General features: G+C 43.0%; 2 protein-coding genes across 2 annotated transcripts; one reads left to right on the top strand and one right to left on the bottom strand.

Annotated features, from left to right (window-relative positions):
* Positions 1–2,105: 2,105 nt before the first annotated feature.
* On the bottom strand, positions 2,106–12,764 carry LIAS (lipoic acid synthetase). The gene is made up of 11 exons (XM_048305356.1): positions 12,658–12,764; positions 11,444–11,616; positions 10,703–10,796; positions 9,885–9,965; positions 9,494–9,650; positions 8,606–8,663; positions 7,510–7,638; positions 6,707–6,852; positions 5,018–5,088; positions 4,157–4,268; positions 2,106–3,212 (listed from the first exon to the last, which is right to left on the bottom strand). The coding sequence occupies exons 1-11, from the start codon at positions 12,730–12,732 to the stop codon at positions 3,160–3,162; spliced, it is 1,149 nt and encodes a 382-aa protein (XP_048161313.1). The 5' UTR covers positions 12,733–12,764; the 3' UTR covers positions 2,106–3,159.
* Positions 12,765–12,831: 67 nt separating this feature from the next.
* RPL9 (ribosomal protein L9) lies at positions 12,832–17,996 on the top strand. Its single transcript, XM_048305359.1, has 8 exons — positions 12,832–12,883; positions 13,207–13,253; positions 13,333–13,448; positions 14,305–14,400; positions 14,713–14,845; positions 16,234–16,314; positions 16,769–16,884; positions 17,881–17,996. Exons 2-7 carry the CDS (start codon positions 13,208–13,210, stop codon positions 16,873–16,875), a joined length of 579 nt encoding a protein of 192 aa, XP_048161316.1. The 5' UTR covers positions 12,832–12,883; position 13,207; the 3' UTR covers positions 16,876–16,884; positions 17,881–17,996.
* Positions 17,997–18,051: the final 55 nt, after the last annotated feature.

Genomic DNA, 18,051 nt, shown 5'->3' with positions numbered 1-18,051 from the left:
TAAAACTTGTCTGCTTCCAGGAATACAACAGCCAAGAATATTCCAAGTGAATAGAACACATATATTTGACCAAGACTAGTTACTATAGGGGTGAGGAGGAGCAGTTGGGGTGAGATTTTGTACTGGCCAAAAAGTTTACACTTCTCATTTGAGGTTCTTCTAGTGCTATAATCTTGTTCAACAGCTAAACTTGGAAGTTAATTGTAAAACAATGCAGGAAGGCATAATGGAGATCTGATTTAGGAATGGTGGAGTCAAGCTAAAATTTCTGGTCCAAGTTGAACATCTGCAATAAGTTACCATGTTGTAGTAAGGAAGCATAAATGCTTGACACTTACTTTTTAAATGAAGGGGACACCAATATTAATTATTCATCAAGTAGGGAAAAAAATATAAAACTGTTTTTAAATTGACAAAGCCAGAGTGTTCAGTTCACCTAAGGACTTGAAGTTACTGGAATATGCAATTCTCTATGAATAACATTTGATTATGTTTCAGTGTAGTAGATTGATGTGATGATGCTTAAAAAGACTATTCATTCTTTTAAAGTATCTATTTCAACTTTAAATCTTATTCCCAAAACTCAGTTAGTTGTTTTCCTGGTTGCAAGGATGATTAATGTTTCTTAAAATATTTTATAGCTGCTTTGTGAAACAAACTGACAGAATGATGTGATTGACATACAAAATGAAAATGTCACCAAACATGAAACTTCCCCAAACCCGAGTCATGAAACCTGTGCTGAATTACAAGGATGTTTGTGAGAGTTTGGTGCCTTAACACAGCTATGGAAAAACTGAATGGGCAATAGGGGAAGTAAGATGGCTGTAAACGCAGGAATTTGTAACTAGGAAAAGAACTTTAGGGCTTGTCTTCAAACACTGTTTAAAAAAAAAAAAAAAAAACAAACAGGCACAGACCCTCTCCAGTCTATGAAGTCAAAGTGTGACTTTGACTAGAATCCACAGCAAAACATGCAGCTAGAAAATCTTGTGTAGCTTCTGACACTTGGTACCAGACAGTTGGCAGACAGCTGTGTAAGAGCATGAGATCATCTTCTGAACCACCCAGCAGCGACTCATAAGATAATTCTAAAATGAAGTAATATTGGACTGTGCTTCAAGAAGCATTATTTCTCTCACTGTAAAGAAGTCACTGTGCAATGTTCTGTTGTTCCAGTTTGATAATGGCTTTATGGCTCAGAATTCCTTTTTTCTGTATTTTGGTGTTGATATGCTGAAAGAGCAGTAACTTGGCAGAAGCTACAGTCATATTCTGTTACATCTGCTCTGTAGGCAAGTCAGAACTGTTCTTTACAGTAGGACCCCTAATAAGGGCTGGCAGCTGTTAAATGTGTGAGTGTCCTGGGGTTGATGTTGCAACCCTCTCCATCTGCTGCAGTGGAGGGAATGTTGAATTTTCTTGCAATGGTTGATAACCTTTCCCTGCTCTAGTACTCAAGTGTACTTCAGCTGAAGCAGGGCATTTTTGGCTCAAAATATACTTGGGCTTTCTATGACTAGCAATCAGACCTTTTAATTTAATTTTTAAATTTATTAATATTAAAAAAAAGAAACCAGCCTTGTCTCTCTGCCCTTAAAAAATAGTTATTCTTTTGTTTATCCCTTCTTCCCCTTTGTTCCTCATGGCTCATGTTTCTCATCCCCTTACACTGGTGAATTAGTACATTCCTTCTTGGTAAAGTTTTGTCCTCATAATGCTTTAATATTGCTGTACTTCATTTTGTGAAGTGTCAACTGTGCATCACTGGCCTTGGTTGTATAATCTTATGTTCATACAAGTTTCTCCTATATATTATCTTGCTAGGTAGCTGTCTTCCTTCTGGCATCTTGCTGAGTTGGTGGGGTGTGCAGGGTCCACTCTCCTTCTACAGACTGCAGTTTAGAAAAGTATTAGGGCCAGTCAGAGAATTAACTGCATGATGAGAGTTTAGGACCAGATAGCAAAGTCCTGGAATCTTTCCCAAATAACTTCACAAAGATACAGGTGAAGCTAGTTCAGAGATGGTATCTAATGTCCACAGCTGAGCATTAGGGAGAGACAGTCATCAGTATTATTGCTGTACAGAGAGGCAAGTAGAGCTGTTAATGTACCATGCGCCATGTTTTTATTTCTGCTTGAGCTTAGTGTGATATGCAGTGGATTTCATGTTTCACCCACAATGTAGTTCACTTCTCTGCATTCAGATTTACCAGCCAGACCAAGCCTCAAGGGGCAGGCAACCAAACCCACCACACACAACCACTGAGGTTTTAACTTTCCTTTAATGACAAGACAATAGCCATGCAATAGGAGCACAGTACAGAATAGCAGCAGTTCTGCATACTCAATACTAAAGAAGCATCTGTGCAGCTTAGTGGGGTTTGTTACAGTCATGTACATAAGTTAGGGACAGCTCCATTTATGCTCTTACACCAACTCTGATTTTCCAAATGGTTTAAATTAATGGTATCTACACAAGGTTAATTGTCTTGCCAGAAAGGACATTTTGTTTTCTTTAGCTTGATACCTTGTATATACCAAGGTTCACACTTGGAGACATGCAAGCTCTGGAAAAGCTTTAGCTATCAGAATGGTACAGCTCATTTTCTCAAGATGCAGGTAAGAGATAGCATCTTTTGAAGGAGTATCACTACACCTTCTCTGGTGCGGTTCAAGATAGCCCTAATCTGGTGCATTATCATGTACAGTGTCTTTCTTTAGAACTCCTATAGTTCCCAGAGCCCCTGCAAGCTTATGTTACATAGTAGTAAGATACACCAAAGTATCAGTACCTTTCAAATTACTATCAGCACCTTCACAGGTAACAACTGCATCAATGCTGCTTGTTGTTGCAGATCTATAAATCTGTCTTTGTTCCCAGCTTACATTTATTTCTTCCACCTCAGTTCCACTACTCTTTCAAAATCGGTTCTATCTTCTGTCTTTTTGCTGAACACTAGAAGTACGCTGTTGTTGTAGCCTTGCCAGGAGAAATGAGGTAAAATAATGTGTTTTGATGAGAAAAAAGTGTTCTGGAAAGATAGTAAGTTTATTCATATAGCCACCATCTGTTCTGCATTTCTGGAACTGAGTATAATTATGCACTGAAAAAAGGATCTTTAAAACTGGCTGCTTTAAATAGGTTCACTCTCATTTTCAGATGGCTTTTGTCTTTCTTTTTTCTACTAAGTTCTTCAAGAAGAATTCACCTAATTAAAAGGAAAAAAATAAACACCAAAATGATTTGTAGGTATTTCAATACAAGAAGGCAAAATAACACATTCTTGTTTAACATGAGTGTTCAATTCTACAATATAAGTGGTTTTGCCACTTATTTTATAGGAATTCAATTCTATATAACAGCACTTCCAATACACACAGTAGGGATCTAAAAAAACTCTCAAAACTATAACCCAACAAAAACCCCTCCACTCCCAAAATCCTGATTTTCCTCCTGTCCAGTTTTGTGAAATAGCTCTGTTGCTTTGTGCATTCCAACAGGCAGAAGTGAATTGATTTAATTAAAATTTAATTCCTGTTTCATAAAGTATCAGCAAGTTATAGTGAAACCTGCTATAAATCGTGTTTGAGCTTGCATTAAACGACTGAGCAGCAAAGTACCCCAAATGAGTCTTCTCTGCTCTTTCCTTAGGACAAAGCAGGATGTTGTACCTACGCAACAGTTCCATTAATATCAGCTGCTACTTAATACCCAGTGCTCTGTCAGAAAAAGCACTGCCATAATTGTCTCTAATTATTTTTAAAGCACTATAAATAAATACTGCCTAAAGCAACAAAATTGCATCACAAACAACCAAGGACCTCGTTGAACCCAGAAGTATCCAAGAGGCAGAATGTGAAGGAAAACTTGCAAATTCGGTACCCTTTATCCTGCCTCACATATTAAGATAGTACAGAATAGGTTTGACAAAAAAATTAGGTTAAGCAGCAATGCAATTGTACAAATACTAATTACTGTCACACTGATACATTTGGATGACCTATAAGAGATAACGTAAATAAATTTTTAAAAAGGGCTGACTATATGAGGTGTTCTTGAACTGAGGTGATCTTTGTTGGACATTACTTCACTGCTTTAGTTTTGTATAATAAAATGTTACATGCTAAATAATCCAATGCTTCAGTAATTTACCTGCTTTATAGGAAGAACGCACTAAAGGCCCGCTAGCAGTGTAATGGAATCCAAGATCATTTCCTACTTTTTCCCAGTACTTAAACTTCTCGGGAGTTATGTACTCTTCAACCTGGGGGAAAAAAATTAATTTTGCTCCGGTATTAATACAAAGGAAATGGCTATCGCTAGCATGCAGTGAAATGAAACACAGTTATATTGCAAGTTCAAAATTTTTCACTCCAAAGCTTTCATCAGTGAAGTCACGAACTGCATTTTTGCTCTGCTTTCTACCAAACAAATGTGTTTTATTTGCTTTTCATACTTAGCTGAAAAGTTCAGAATTTAACTTCTAGTTGTTGCTTTATCATTTTCTTTACTCTTTTTTTGAATGGTCTTTTCGATCAAGCCTTTTTTTCTGTTCAAGTTAGTAAAAAACCACAGTAGTCCTACAAATCTCTTCACTAACAGTTGTTTCAGTGAAACACAGGAACAGAACAGAGAGCAAAGTTCTGGACAGATCCCAGCAGAAAATGGTAAATTTCCCAGCTGAAGTGGCACCATTAAGGGAGAGCCTATAGGACAGTGAAGGGGTGACGGCTTGAGCAATTATGTTTGAGACATACACTGAAGCTCTTGTTTTCCAGAATCATGCCTCAGCTCCAGCTGTCTCCCTGCTAACAGTAGAGACTAGCACTGGAAAGTCTGCAGAAGATGGAAGGGGTAAGATGGCTGAGGTCATTTTTAGTGAAGAGTCCACAACAGATAATCATTGTCAGGCTAAACAAGGAAGGAAATTTTTCCCAACATCTGCAGTTAGAGTAAGGATGACTGTGCAAGGTACAGACCATAACTCCGCCTGTAAATTAAAGGCACTTTTACCTTTAGGTGACGTTTTGTTGGTTGCATATACTGTCCTAGGGTCAAACAATCTACATCTGCTTCCCGCAATACTGTAAAAACAAAATTCCTTGTTAGTGGCAGAAGGAGCACAAGGGATTGTCAGCAACTAGAAAACATCCTCATTCCAAGTCTGACCAAGGGTCACTCAAGGGGCTACGTCCTGCTGGCAGTTGCAGCCTCCACACACAGTCACCACACACCTCACGAGCACACGCTGCTGCTGGACCTGAGCTATCGAGCTTAAAGCTACAGAGAATCCCTGGTGCTGCACTCACTGCAGTGATGTCTCACTGCAGAGATGACATCCTCTTGTCTCTTGCTGCTTTCCACAATGTCTTTAGGTCAGAGCCTTCATTTGATAAAAGATGCGTACATGCACACACGTGGGGCGCTTCACTCTTCCAACAGACTTCATGCCAAGAAGATGTGGATGGTTCTTGTACCATAAATCAGGGGAAAGGGCCAGTTTTACACACTAGGGTGTATTTTAGTTTTGATGCCTCCAGAATCTCATAGACTCTGTCTTTACAATTTGAGTATATACTAGAATCAATAAACAGCAAAGGAGTTGAGGTGATCTATTTACAGAGGGAAACCCCGGCACTTCAGGGTCAGCTGGCCTGAAGAATTATGTTCACTGCAGGAGAAGGGTGTTCTGAACAAAGGGATGGCTGAAGAATCAGTTTGCATGAACATCCCCATATATTTTCTAGCTACTTGCCCCACATCAAATAGGAAGAAAAGACAGGGTTTTGACTACAGCATTGTGCTCACTGTTAACCTGGAATCTCTGTTTAGACTGATATGGTTCTGTAAAGAAAAGGGGACAATACCAGCACACTTAGATGCTCTTTAACTTGTACCCAGAGGATGGAAGTGGAACAAAACTACAGTAACTGAATGAACGTGGCAGGTCACAGTTTGCTTCTGTATACGTGCAGCAAAGTGGCCAGACTGCAAATAGCACCATATCTGAAATTTCATAACCTTATAGCTAGGAAATTCTAGGAAGGAAGAATGGGAAAAAATAAGGAATTTTAAATTTTTTGGTCCAGTTGCAGAAGTACTAGACTACATAGCTGCATTCTAAATGTGTCTGTGCACAAAATGAAGTACCAGGTAAACATTTTTTCAGGATACAGGAGAAATGCCATAGGATTTATGAACTACTTCTTTGAAGCGTAGTGTATTCACTTACCACTGTGAGTGAGGTTTTTTCTCCTCTTAAAAATACATTTACATGAAAACATAAGAACATGCTACAGCTCTCAGGATAACAACATTTTTCCATCTAAGTAAACTGAAATAATTTAAGCAACCAGGTCTGCTATTTCTAAAAAGGAATGCACAATGAGGCAACAGTGTTGCAAGCCTGTTGTTTAAGTATTGCAAAGATAAAGTTAATATAGCTAAAAAAAGTTCTAAGCTCCACTGAAATCAACATGAGATGGATTTACCTGTCAAATTGAATCTGTAAGCTATAAGAAGGTAAAATATTTCAGAAATTCAGTCTTTTTTAACCAAACTTTTTTTTCCAATGGAACTTAGGAAACATTTCCTGCACCAGCAAACTGATTTGCATGTAGAGGCAAAGATGCTTACAATTGTTTTTCAACACAGTAAAATTCATACCTGTGAATTCTGGCATCTATTTCAACACCAACTTACATTTCATTGTGGAATATATTTGTTCATCTGTCTCGCCTAGCCCCAGCATAATGGAGGTTTTGGAAATAACGCCGGGCTGGACCTCTTTGGCGTGTTTCAGCACACGGACGGACTGCTCAAAGTTGGCTCGGGGGTCACGGACCTTCCTTCGCACATTTCCAGCACAAGGGGTAAAAACACGTGGAAGGGCACACAGAAGTTAGAGACGCCAGGAATGGCGAGTTCTGCCAGTTTCTGCGAAGCGGCAGCGCAGAGGTTCTTTGGCCGTGCAGTTGGACACCGGCGACGGGACGAGCCCGGCCCAGGAGCCGCGGCCGGGCTGGGCCGCCCCGGGAGGCGGCAGCGACCCGGGGCCGCGGCGCGCGCGCCCCCTGCCGGCGGCGGCGGCTCGGCGGCGGCGCGCGCGGGGCAGGCCGGGAACGGGGCCGCTCCGCACCCGGGCCCCGTCCCGGCCCCGCTCCGCACCCGGGCCCCGTCCCGGCCCCGCTCCGCACCCGGGCCCCGTCCCGGCCCCGCAGCGCCGCTCCGCACCCGGGCCCCGTCCCGGCCCCGCTCCGCACCCGGCCCCGCTCCGCACCCGGGCCCGCAGCGCCGCTCCGCACCCGGGCCCCGTCCCGGCCCCGCTCCGCACCCGGCCCCGCTCCGCACCCGGGCCCCGTCCCGGCCCCGCTCCGCACCCGGGCCCGCTCCGCACCCGGGCCCGCAGCGCCGCTCCGCACCCGGGCCCCGTCCCGGCCCCGCTCCGCACCCGGGCCCGCTCCGCACCCGAGCCCTCCTCCCGCACACCCAGTGCCACCGCTCACCTCTGCAGTGCCGGCACCGTCTCCACGTTGTGGGCATACACATCCAGCCCCGACAAGGCGACTTTCTCCACTGCTTTAAGGTCCCCTCGGAAATCGGGAGTTAGGCATTCCACCAAGATTTTTGGATTTCTGAAAAGGCGAGACAAAAGGAACACACCTCTGGGATTTTGTGTCACTGTTGCTAAAAAACTCAAGACAGCAAAATAAAACCCCAAACCCCATAACATGAACACATGACACTCTAAAAAGCAAAGCAAAGTTAATTCAGGGTAATTCTAAACCAATAGGTTTCTGCAAACAATTTATAACAAACTCATGTTAAGTTAACCTGCAACAAAGACAAAAAAAAGAAAGTATAAACAGTGCACAATTGTTTCAGAGACTGTTGGAATTGCTTTTATATTTATTACTTTGTTTTTGCTGTATTTCAGCTCACACAAGTAAAATCAGGAATTGAACACACGATGTTTAGTTAAAGATCATAGCTCCAAAATACAGAGGAGCTATAATTCTGCTACTGGAAGAAGAAGACTCTTAGTCTAGAATCTAGTCTTGGTGTCCAGGAGCCTGATTTCAGCTCAGAAAGGCAGGTGGGGAAAACTGCAGGAACTCTTCAAGTCCCAAGCTATACTGGGAAATACAGGGAAAGCAGGAAGGTACAATCATAGACTTGGAAATGGCCATTAAGGCAAAATGAAAAGCAATTTGATCACTGCTGAATGAGAAACCAGACTCCTTCAGTCACGTGGTGACAGCATTACCTAACTGCTGTGTTTGAGCCCCAAACTTCAGGAATGAACATACCTCAGAAGAATGTATTCATTTCCTGGTAAACCAGCTGTCTGCTCAAAGAAAGAATCCAGTGCTTAGCTTTAAATAAGCCTGGGATGAATTGGAAATGCAACTGAACTCAAAACAGTTTGAGACCATTCTATGAGAAAGATAAAGGAAGGAAAAAAAAGGGGGCACAGACAGGCTAGAGGCAGACTTTTGTATTTGCATGGTCCCTGGAATAACTCAGCTAAAGGAGCTTTGACCTACATGCAGTACCACATTCTAAAGTTTTAACAATAACAGCAATACATTAATGACACACCTTTCTTTCAGATGTGAGACTGTCTTTGCAAAGTGTTCCGCTCCACCATCGGGCATATCTAGAAGCATTTCAATTATTCAGTTAATCTTTCTGTTCAAGAAACGTATTTACTTATTAGCAAAGCCAAAAAACCCATCAGATTCAAACCCTGAATGCACAATAATAAACCAGTCAAGCCCCAGTCTTATCTCACCACTCATGCCAAGGGTTTACAAAAGATATCCTACCAAGCCTCTACACAAAGTCTAACTGTGATTGTCTAGGGCAGAGTTCAGATTTACCTGTCTCTAGGTTCCCTGTCTCCCTGAGCACAGAATGGCTTTACCTATTTATGGTTCTGGTCTGAGAAACAGTTGCACAAAAATTGAAAAGTATGTATTAGAGCTCTTTAAAGCCCCTTTGAAGCCACTGCACTTTCCATCATACTGAACACTTTTCATAATGGCTTTCCCCACTTATATGGTGTCACCACAAGGGAGCTACTGCAACCTTAGGAAAACACAACTTCCAGTTCTGTTACATATAATATATTCTAGGTTTAGTGTTTGGAAAGAAGTTCTGTAATGGTGTTGTATACGAATATCTGTCTTCTTGCTATCCAAGTAATAGAACATGGTGTTTATGCATGCATTTTGCTAAAAATTAGTTATAAAGTACTTAGTATTGTGGTATTTATTGATGTTTATTAACTGTGTCATTTCTGTTGTATTTTACCAGACACAGGGAAATACTAAGCATATGCAGGAACTTTCCAACGTTTCAGCACTGTTGTCTCCTTTTAAGAGTCCTCCTGGACAGCTGTGTAGATAAACATTTCTGGGGCCTGTGTGTAGCCCACGTAACACCCGTGAGAGCTCAGAGCAGCGTGAGGAGAGCCCAGGTACGCACCATCCCTGTCCACAGACGTCAGCACCACGTAATCCAAGCCCCACGCCGCTATTGCCTTGGCTGTGTTGTAAGGCTCCTGCGGATCCGGCGGAGGGGGGTTTTTTGCAGTTTTTACTGAACAAAATCTGCAGCCTCTGGTGCATGTGTCACCCATCAGCTGGAACATGAAAGACATTCCTACCTTTACACAGTACAAACCACTATTGCTCAGCTGGGAAACAGCAACATAAGCTACATCAGACAAATCCCAACACTAAGCAAAAAAACCCCAGGACAGTGCTTTACTCTAAATTTATTGTAATAAACCCACTCCACTACAGTAGAGGTCCAACAACAGAGTATAAACAGCTCAGACATTAACAGAACACTTAAGAAATGGCTAATGACTTACCATAATAGTAGCTGTCGCTGTGGCATATTCCCCACCTCCCCAGCATTCTCCAATGTTGGGACAACGTGCTTCTTCGCATACCTGAAGGTGAAAGGCTGTACTGTACCTGGATTTTTCCACATTATTTTTGAAAATAATTATTAAATTATTGATTGATTTTAATAGTAGCCTACAAACAATTCCTTCTTATCAGTTCCCTACTGTTTTATAACAAGTCAGTAGAACAGACTTGTTATAAAAGAAGAGAATTGCTTCCTGACATCCATTACCATTCTTTTCATCTACTTCACAACTGCAAAAACTCCTCAACCAGGTAACTGTCTTATTAATTAGCACAGACTATCATTAACATTTTTAATTTAAGAACTGATAAAACGTTCACAAACTTTGTGATTCATTAAAGCATGAACTTAGTCTGAAAAAAAAAATTAAAAAGGCCCCTCCATGCACTCCCACCATTTTTTCTACCTGGAAAGTACAATTAATGAAATTTGTACAGATTCTTTTCATGCAAATCAAGTATGTAACTCTGAAATTGTGTGTGTTTCCTTTAAAAATGGTTGCACATAGCATCTGCTTATCTGGTGATGAAAGTAGTAAACTCTAGTATTTAAAATCACAGTAGGAAAAACACTACATCTGTTGGATTTACCCTTATTCTTTAGAGGTAAAATTCACTGCTAGCAAAAAGGATCAGCACTGGGCTTGCCTTCAGCACTGAAGATCATGCAAGACATGATTTCTACCTGTCCTCCACAGAGAAAAAATGTAAAATCTGCCTTATTTCTATAGGAACACTTGGTTGGTGCCAGACTTACCGTATGAAGATTTAAACTTCTCAAGGTATTCTTTAGTTTATTGTAGTTCTTTCCCATGGGAATCTTTGTTTTCAGCCATGGAGGAAGATGCAGCCTGAATAACACCAAGCAAACATGAAGATTAATAAACTACTTACATGGCAAGTTTCATTAATTTCATAGATTTGTTACAGATCCCAACAAGGAAAGGTCCCATGAAAACTGATGCAACTCAGCAATTCATGTTAACATCATTCATGGCCAGACCAGACTTCTCTTCCCTGTTCATCATCATTCCAACACTCAAGCATAGGAATTGTTGTCACTGAAATGTTTAAAACTGTTCACTGTTCCAGTGGGATTGAACAGTGACACACTGGAGACTGCAACAATTAGTAACAGCTGATGTTGCACAGCTATCACGAAGTCTGATCAAATTTATAACTGGAAATATGGGGGGTTAAACATTTTTTTAACATAAGTCTTCATTTTTTGTTTTCTCTACCAGCAGGACTTTTTGCAATAGTCACCTACTGATGTATATTTGTAATTTAATTACTGGCACTCGAGAAAATACCACCATATCTCCACAGTTTGTTATGGATTTGAAGTTAATGACATTTTTCCTTTCTTGAAAAATCATTATATTTGCAACACAGTAGGGCAGAATTTAATAAAGATACATAGTATATGCTTTGTAGTTATTGCTAAACATGCAAGATCATGCAGAGAAGCAACTAAAGTTGATAAAATCACAATTACCTTTCTCCTTTCTCACGCTTTAAGTTGCCCTTATACTCAGCCCACGTGCTCTTGTCTGACAGATCTCCAGAGACAAAGTCCTGTAAGTCTGGTCCATTTTGGAGGAGCTCTTTTTTTTCCCCTGGCAAAGAACCTGATGTTCCATACTGGTTACACACATGGCTCTCTGACACCTAAAACAAGCAGAATTGTAACTTATTTAGTAACAAACACGCTGGCATCGTATACTAAACAACAATTTGCCCTTCTGCTGGTTAATCTACGCTTTGTGTAAGCATTTTCCCAATGGCCTTTAAGCTAAATATATAATTCTCTTTTTATTTTAAGCCTCATTAAACAGACTCATCTATCATAACACTAAAGTTATATGGTATAACATAAAATCCCCCTGTACTCAGCACTGCTGAGGCCACACCTCAAATCCTGTGTCCAGTTTTGGGCCCCTCAGTACAAGGACACCGAGGTGCTGGAGCATGTCCAGAGAAGGGCAATGGAGTTGGTGAAGGGTCTGGAGCACAAGGCTTATGAGAAGCAGCTGAGGGATCAGGGGTTGTTTAGCCTGGAGAAAAGGAGGCTCAGAGGGGAAAAGATTGGTCTCTACAATTGCCTGAAAGAAGGGTGTAGCAAGGTGGGGATGGGCTTCTTCTCCCAGGTAACAAGTGACAGGATGAGAGGACATGGTCTTAAGCTGCACCAGGGGAGGCTTAGTTTGGACATCAAAAGGAATTTCTTCCCAGAAAGAGTGATCAGACATTGAATGGGCTTCCCAGAGAGGGATTTAAGGAAAGACTGGATGTGGCACTCAGTGCCACGGTCTGGTTGACAAGCTGGTGTTCGGTCACAGATTAGGCTCAGTGATCTCAGAGGTCTTTTCAACCGAACTGATGCTGTGAAATAGCATTGTCTGGGTTACTCCGGTGTCTCGAGGCCGCAGAAGCGGCGTTGCCACGGTTCCCGGTGGCTGCCGGGCGCTGTGCCGTGGGAGCGGGGCCGGGGCTCGGTGTCCCGAGGGTGCGCGTGCCCGCGCGGGGCTGGGACGGTCCTTCCCGGGCTCTGCCCGCGGCCACCCCGCGCTGTCCCGCGCCACCAGCACAGACCCGCTCGGCACCGGCACCGCGGTGCGCCCCACAGGGTCCCCTCCTGCCGTGCCGTGCTTCCCGCCCCCCCGGCCCATCCCGTTGCCGGCGGCCCCCGGGGCCCACGGCGTGACTCACCCGGCCCCGCGACACCAGCAACCCCCGGGCGGCGGCGGCGCCGCACCAGCCCCGCGGCGGCAGCAGCAGCGACATGGCGGCACCCGGCCCGATCGATGCGCTCGGCCGCCTCGGCTACTCTTGCCTGTCGGACGGCTGCCTCGGCGTGATGACGTCAGGGGCCCAGAGCGGCTACAAGTACGCGATGACGTCATACGCTGTCTCTTTCGGCGCTGCGCGCTGCCAGGTGAGGCCGGGCAGCGCAGCCGGGCTCGCCCGGGATCACCGGGATAATCCGGGATCATCCGCGGCCATCCGCGGCGCGCGGTCCCCCAGCGCCCCGCCCGCGCGCGGGCAGCCCCCCGGCGCGGCGCCGGGCCCCGACGGCGCGTCCTGTCCCACATCCCGCGCGAGAGGGCCCCGGGACGGCGCCTTCCCGGCCAGGCCCCGCTGAGGCCGCCGCGGTGGCAGCGGGGGTGGGGGCGTCGGTTCGCGCGGGGCAGGAGCGGGCGGGGTCCCCGCGGGCACAGAGCCGAGGGAGCCTCCAGTCTCTCCCGTTGTCTCCCGCAGGATGAAGACCATCCTCAGCAACCAGACCGTGGACATCCCTGAGCAAGGTCAGTCCGCGCCGCGTTCGGGAGGCGCCCGGGGTGCCGCCCCCGCAGTCCGTAACGCGTGTCCGCCTTTGGTTCGCAGTGGGAGTTTCGCTGAAGGGCCGGACGGTCATTGTGAAGGGGCCCCGAGGAACCTTGCGGAGGGATTTTAACCACATCAACGTGGAGCTGTCCCTCCTGGGAAAGAAGCACAAGAAGGTGGGTGTTGCACAGGCCGTTTTGTTGCCCCGAGACGGAGGGGAGCTTTAGAGTTGGCTTAAAAACTTCTTGGTGGTGTCGGAGAGTGACCGCAAATGTTCAGCTGCGGGTTGTTTGGTTGGTTTTGCTTGTTCCTGTGTTTTCTGAAGGAGGTTGGTCTCGTGGAGGCGTGGGGCCTCCTCGGGCATTGTGGGAGTCTTGCACTCGTGTAATGTTGTAGTGAATGTGTTGATTGGATTCTTCTGTAGTGACAGTCAGTCACAGGGAAAGGGGTTGATGATTGTATGCTATTCTAAAACTGGTTCGTTTAGAGGATAAAAATCAGTTTATTTGATTTCAGGAAACTCTTAAGTTACATTAGCAGAGCAGATGTTCTCTAAGTAAATGCTTGATGTTTTTATATTGTCTTCAAAAATATAATAAAATATCAAGAGTGACTGATTTCAGCTACTTTTTCACAAAGATCGAATGTTTCATTGAAACAGTGGATCCACACACAGTGTTTCATTTAAGTTGATTATGCATAGGAGACAGACTTCAAAACAACTTGCTCAGTAATTGCTAATATATCCTTTAGCTTAACATTCCATATTTATCTACCCTAGCTCTTCTGGAGACTTGTTAGTGGCAAGACATGAAGACAAATGTTTCTCATGAGTCTTAGGGTTGGAATTTAAAAGACAGGAGCCAGGTGGGCCTTTAGTAGCCTTTCAAAGAAGCAAAACAGCTCTGTGGTTTTGTTTGGTGGGCTTTAAGTAGTTTATCTAAAAGTGTTGCTCCTCGTTTGTCACAAAATTATTTTGTTGGTGGTTTTGAAGTGTAGCTAAAGGCTTTGCTAATGTGCTTTTTGATGCAGCTTCGTGTTGACAAGTGGTGGGGTAACAGAAAGGAGCTGGCAACAGTTCGTACAATTTGCAGCCATGTACAGAACATGATCAAGGGGGTCACTCTGGTAAGTTGTGTTTGGAGCCTAGATAACTGCAGCCTGTTTTGTTACTTGCAGTGAGAGCCTTGTATTTTGTGGAGAGCATTTCTAAGCATCCAAGATGTAGCTTCTTTCTCCTTTTGCTTTTTTTCTTGCCTTTGCTGTCAAGCAAGTTCTGTGGGTGGAGGAAAGCACAAATGTCTCTTGGGCTCGGTGTCCTGCCCTATTTAAGAAGCCTTTGCTAGACCTTGGCTTTAGTTTCTCCTGTAAGCTTCATGCACGTATTCTACCTTTTGGGCATGTTCTGCTTTCAATATCTGGTTATGTCCTGTATCCCAGGGCTTTCGCTACAAGATGAGGTCGGTGTATGCTCACTTCCCAATCAATGTAGTCATACAGGATAATGGCTCACTGGTGGAGATCCGAAACTTCTTGGGAGAGAAGTACATTCGCAGAGTGCGGATGAGGCCAGGTGAGCATGTCTGGAGGCGTATTCTGCTGGTTTTAACTATGCTTTCCAAGCTGTTTTCTTTGGGCACTGCCACTGGGAATGGGAGATGCTGAATAATGGTTGGAGCAGCATTTGCTTGTCTGAATTTATGTAATCTTCTTACAATACCTTTGCCACTGTTTAGATTTATTATTAATGATGTTTCTGTAATTTAGTTTTAGTATTGCAAGCTAGCTAATGACTAGTCTGGAGTTACTGTATTACAAGGAGTTCAGGATTTACTTTCACCACTGTAAGATCTTGACAGTATTTATAGTTGTTAACCTACATGTGCTTCGATTTGTGTTTCTATTTTAAAAACATGGTACATGAACTAGTTTCATACCACATCATAGTTTTGGTCTTTGAGGTGTCGAAGTTTGAATTTGCTGATTATCTAGGAGCATGCACAATAAACTTGGAAATGGCTGTCTTGTTAGCTGTTTTTATATTCTGTACACTTGGAGTTTCAGTAAAATGTCTAACAGAAGAGCAGGCACTTGATGGAGTTCGTTAAACTTCTGAAAGGAGGCAACAAAACATGTAATAAACAGAGTTACATAAAGACTGTAGGAAAGACTTCCCATATCCATTTGGTTTTTTTTTCTAATTCCACTTCTGGTGAGGGAATGGGTAAGGATGTGACTGATGATGTTTTGGGGTGACTTTAGAGGAATGCATCAGACTTGTCCCAAAACACTGGTAGATGAGAGTGCAGAGTTACAGGGTTTTTGATTTATTGTGGGATATTAAGGGTGGGTTTGATTATTGTATTTGATCTTTTTTTTTTAAGTCAGCATTTACTGTTAGTAAAAGGCTGGCTTAAAAGCTGCTATCTGCTGATTAAGTAGATCAAACTAAAAACTTTTGTTACTCTTCTTACAAATTCCAAGTTTCCTGTTGAATGCCCTTGTGTTTATTCCTTGTGAGTATTTGCAGCATTGCTAGTATAAACACAGTACATGACATGACAGGGGTCAGGTGGTTTTTAAAGGCTTTCGATTGGGGTGGCTCCAGTTTTCTATTAATGAGCACAAGCCTGTGGGAAATGGCACCACCTGGCTGGCAGAGCCGTGCTGGCAAAATCACTGGCTTGTACACAGTGTTGGTGATTGATACCCTAATGTAATAATGGGTAAGCAGCAGTGTCACTTTAGTAACTTTCAATCTACAGGATGACTTGCACTAATCTTTAAGTCTTCAAGCTGTGTAAGGGAGGGCAACCCTGGAATGGATTTGAGAGACTCTCTTTAATAAAGTCATAGAAGTCTTGAATACTACTTTCTAGATACATAAACAGGGACAGGACATTAATATTGTTTCTTTAATACATCTTCAACAGTGTGGATTATGTGTTTGCCTTTCCATAGGTGTTACCTGCGCAGTATCTCAAGCCCAGAAAGATGAGCTGATTCTTGAAGGGAATGACATTGAGTTGGTCTCCAATTCAGGTTTGTGAAAGTAGATGTGTGGAAGATTATATGGAAACTTTATCTGAAGATGTCAGCTTAGCAAACTCTTTACCTCAAACTCTGAGGTAAACAACACCCCAGAATTTTTTTTGCTCTAGTCATTGTAATTACTTTTCATAGTTCCTTACTCTGCCTAAGCTTAGAGATGTTTTCACAAGTCCACAGATTCGTATTCTTTGAGTCAGTACTTAGGGCCTTTTTGGCACCAAACTTTTCAGTTATACATGGGTACAGTAATGAACTGCCACTGCCCCGAGTTGCCAAGATGAGCTCAGTGAAATGCATCCTGTTTTCATTAGACAGGATTTGAAGTTGGTAATTCCTGTCTCTAGATGACAGTCTGTTTGTTAGTTGAAATACTGGAGCATAAACAAATGCTGCAAGTTGGCTTGGACCTTTTGGCTTCATGCTAATGGTTTCACTTTGTCTGCAGCTGCCTTGATTCAGCAAGCCACTACAGTCAAGAACAAGGATATCAGGAAATTCTTGGATGGTATCTATGTCTCTGAGAAAGGAACAGTACAACAGGCTGATGAGTAAAACTCATAGGTTGGTATCATCTTAATGCACGTTGTACATCTTCTCTGTAGAGACGGGGACTTGACAAGGTTCATCTGCTTCAAAATGGCCATGGTTAAGCTGGTTCCCAATAGGGGTGAAATTGTGTTTGTAAAAGGCATCATAAGGTGCATCATAAAACTTGAATTTTGCTAGGTCTTTAAACAGAAGCTTTCCATCGTCCATCAACTTGGCATTTTGCTACTCTGTGGAGAAGATCTGTTTCTCCAGTGCTGTACCTCTGCAGTGTGAATGAAAGCTGCAGTGGTGGCTGAGAATCTAAAATCAGCTGACTTGGCCTGACAGACCAGTTTACAGCTATTTACAGAGAAGACCTCAGACTGATGTTCCTCCTGGTTGGACATTGCCTTCACTAAAATAGTGGTCAGCACCCAAGTTATATAGAAAGGTCTTCTGAGCAGTTTGTGTGTAAATGCTGGTAAACAGGTCAGTTTAACAAGGACAACTATTCACATTGTCTGTGGGCATTTGATACTGAAGTTAAGTACAAGAATTTGGGGATCATTTAGAAATTGTAACTGCTAAAGGAATTGGATAAATTTTAGCTGTATGTGGTTCCATACATAGTACAAAACACCTGTGCAGGGTGAGGCAGTCTGACTTGCAAATAAATTCTGTGTTGTGTGCCTTTGGAAGCTTGAGGCAGGATGTAGATAAATTGAGTTTCATAATTATCATCCAGGTACCAGACATCTGCAAGCCTCTGAAAAAGTAACTTCTAATGCTGTTCCAAGTGCCTTGAGAGATGGAGCAGCTTATTACATGCTTGCTGAACAGTTGAGCTGTTGTGTTTGAAGGCATCTTTAAGTAATCTTGTCTGCATAAAATCAAGCAAATTCTTGAAACTATTAATGTCTGTCTTGCATTAAAATCATCAGATAAAGTAACATCAAATGGCTATAAACTTTCAGTTTCACATTTGCACTGCTAAAACTTTTCTGAAAGCTCTTAATGTTTTATTTACAGTTGTCTGTATCCTGACAGAAACCACCATGAGACATTATACCAGCAATGCCAGCTCAAAGAATCTGGTACAAACCTAAACACCATGAGAGGTTTAATAAAATAAACCATATTTCATATCTTGGGTTTGTTGGTTTGTTTTTTTTTTTTTAAAGCACTAAAAGGTGATTGCAT

Source organism: Corvus hawaiiensis, chromosome 5 (genome assembly GCF_020740725.1).
Source record: "Corvus hawaiiensis isolate bCorHaw1 chromosome 5, bCorHaw1.pri.cur, whole genome shotgun sequence".
NCBI classification, from domain to species: Eukaryota; Metazoa; Chordata; class Aves; order Passeriformes; family Corvidae; genus Corvus; species Corvus hawaiiensis.
This window is presented reverse-complemented; position numbering and strand designations above follow the sequence as displayed.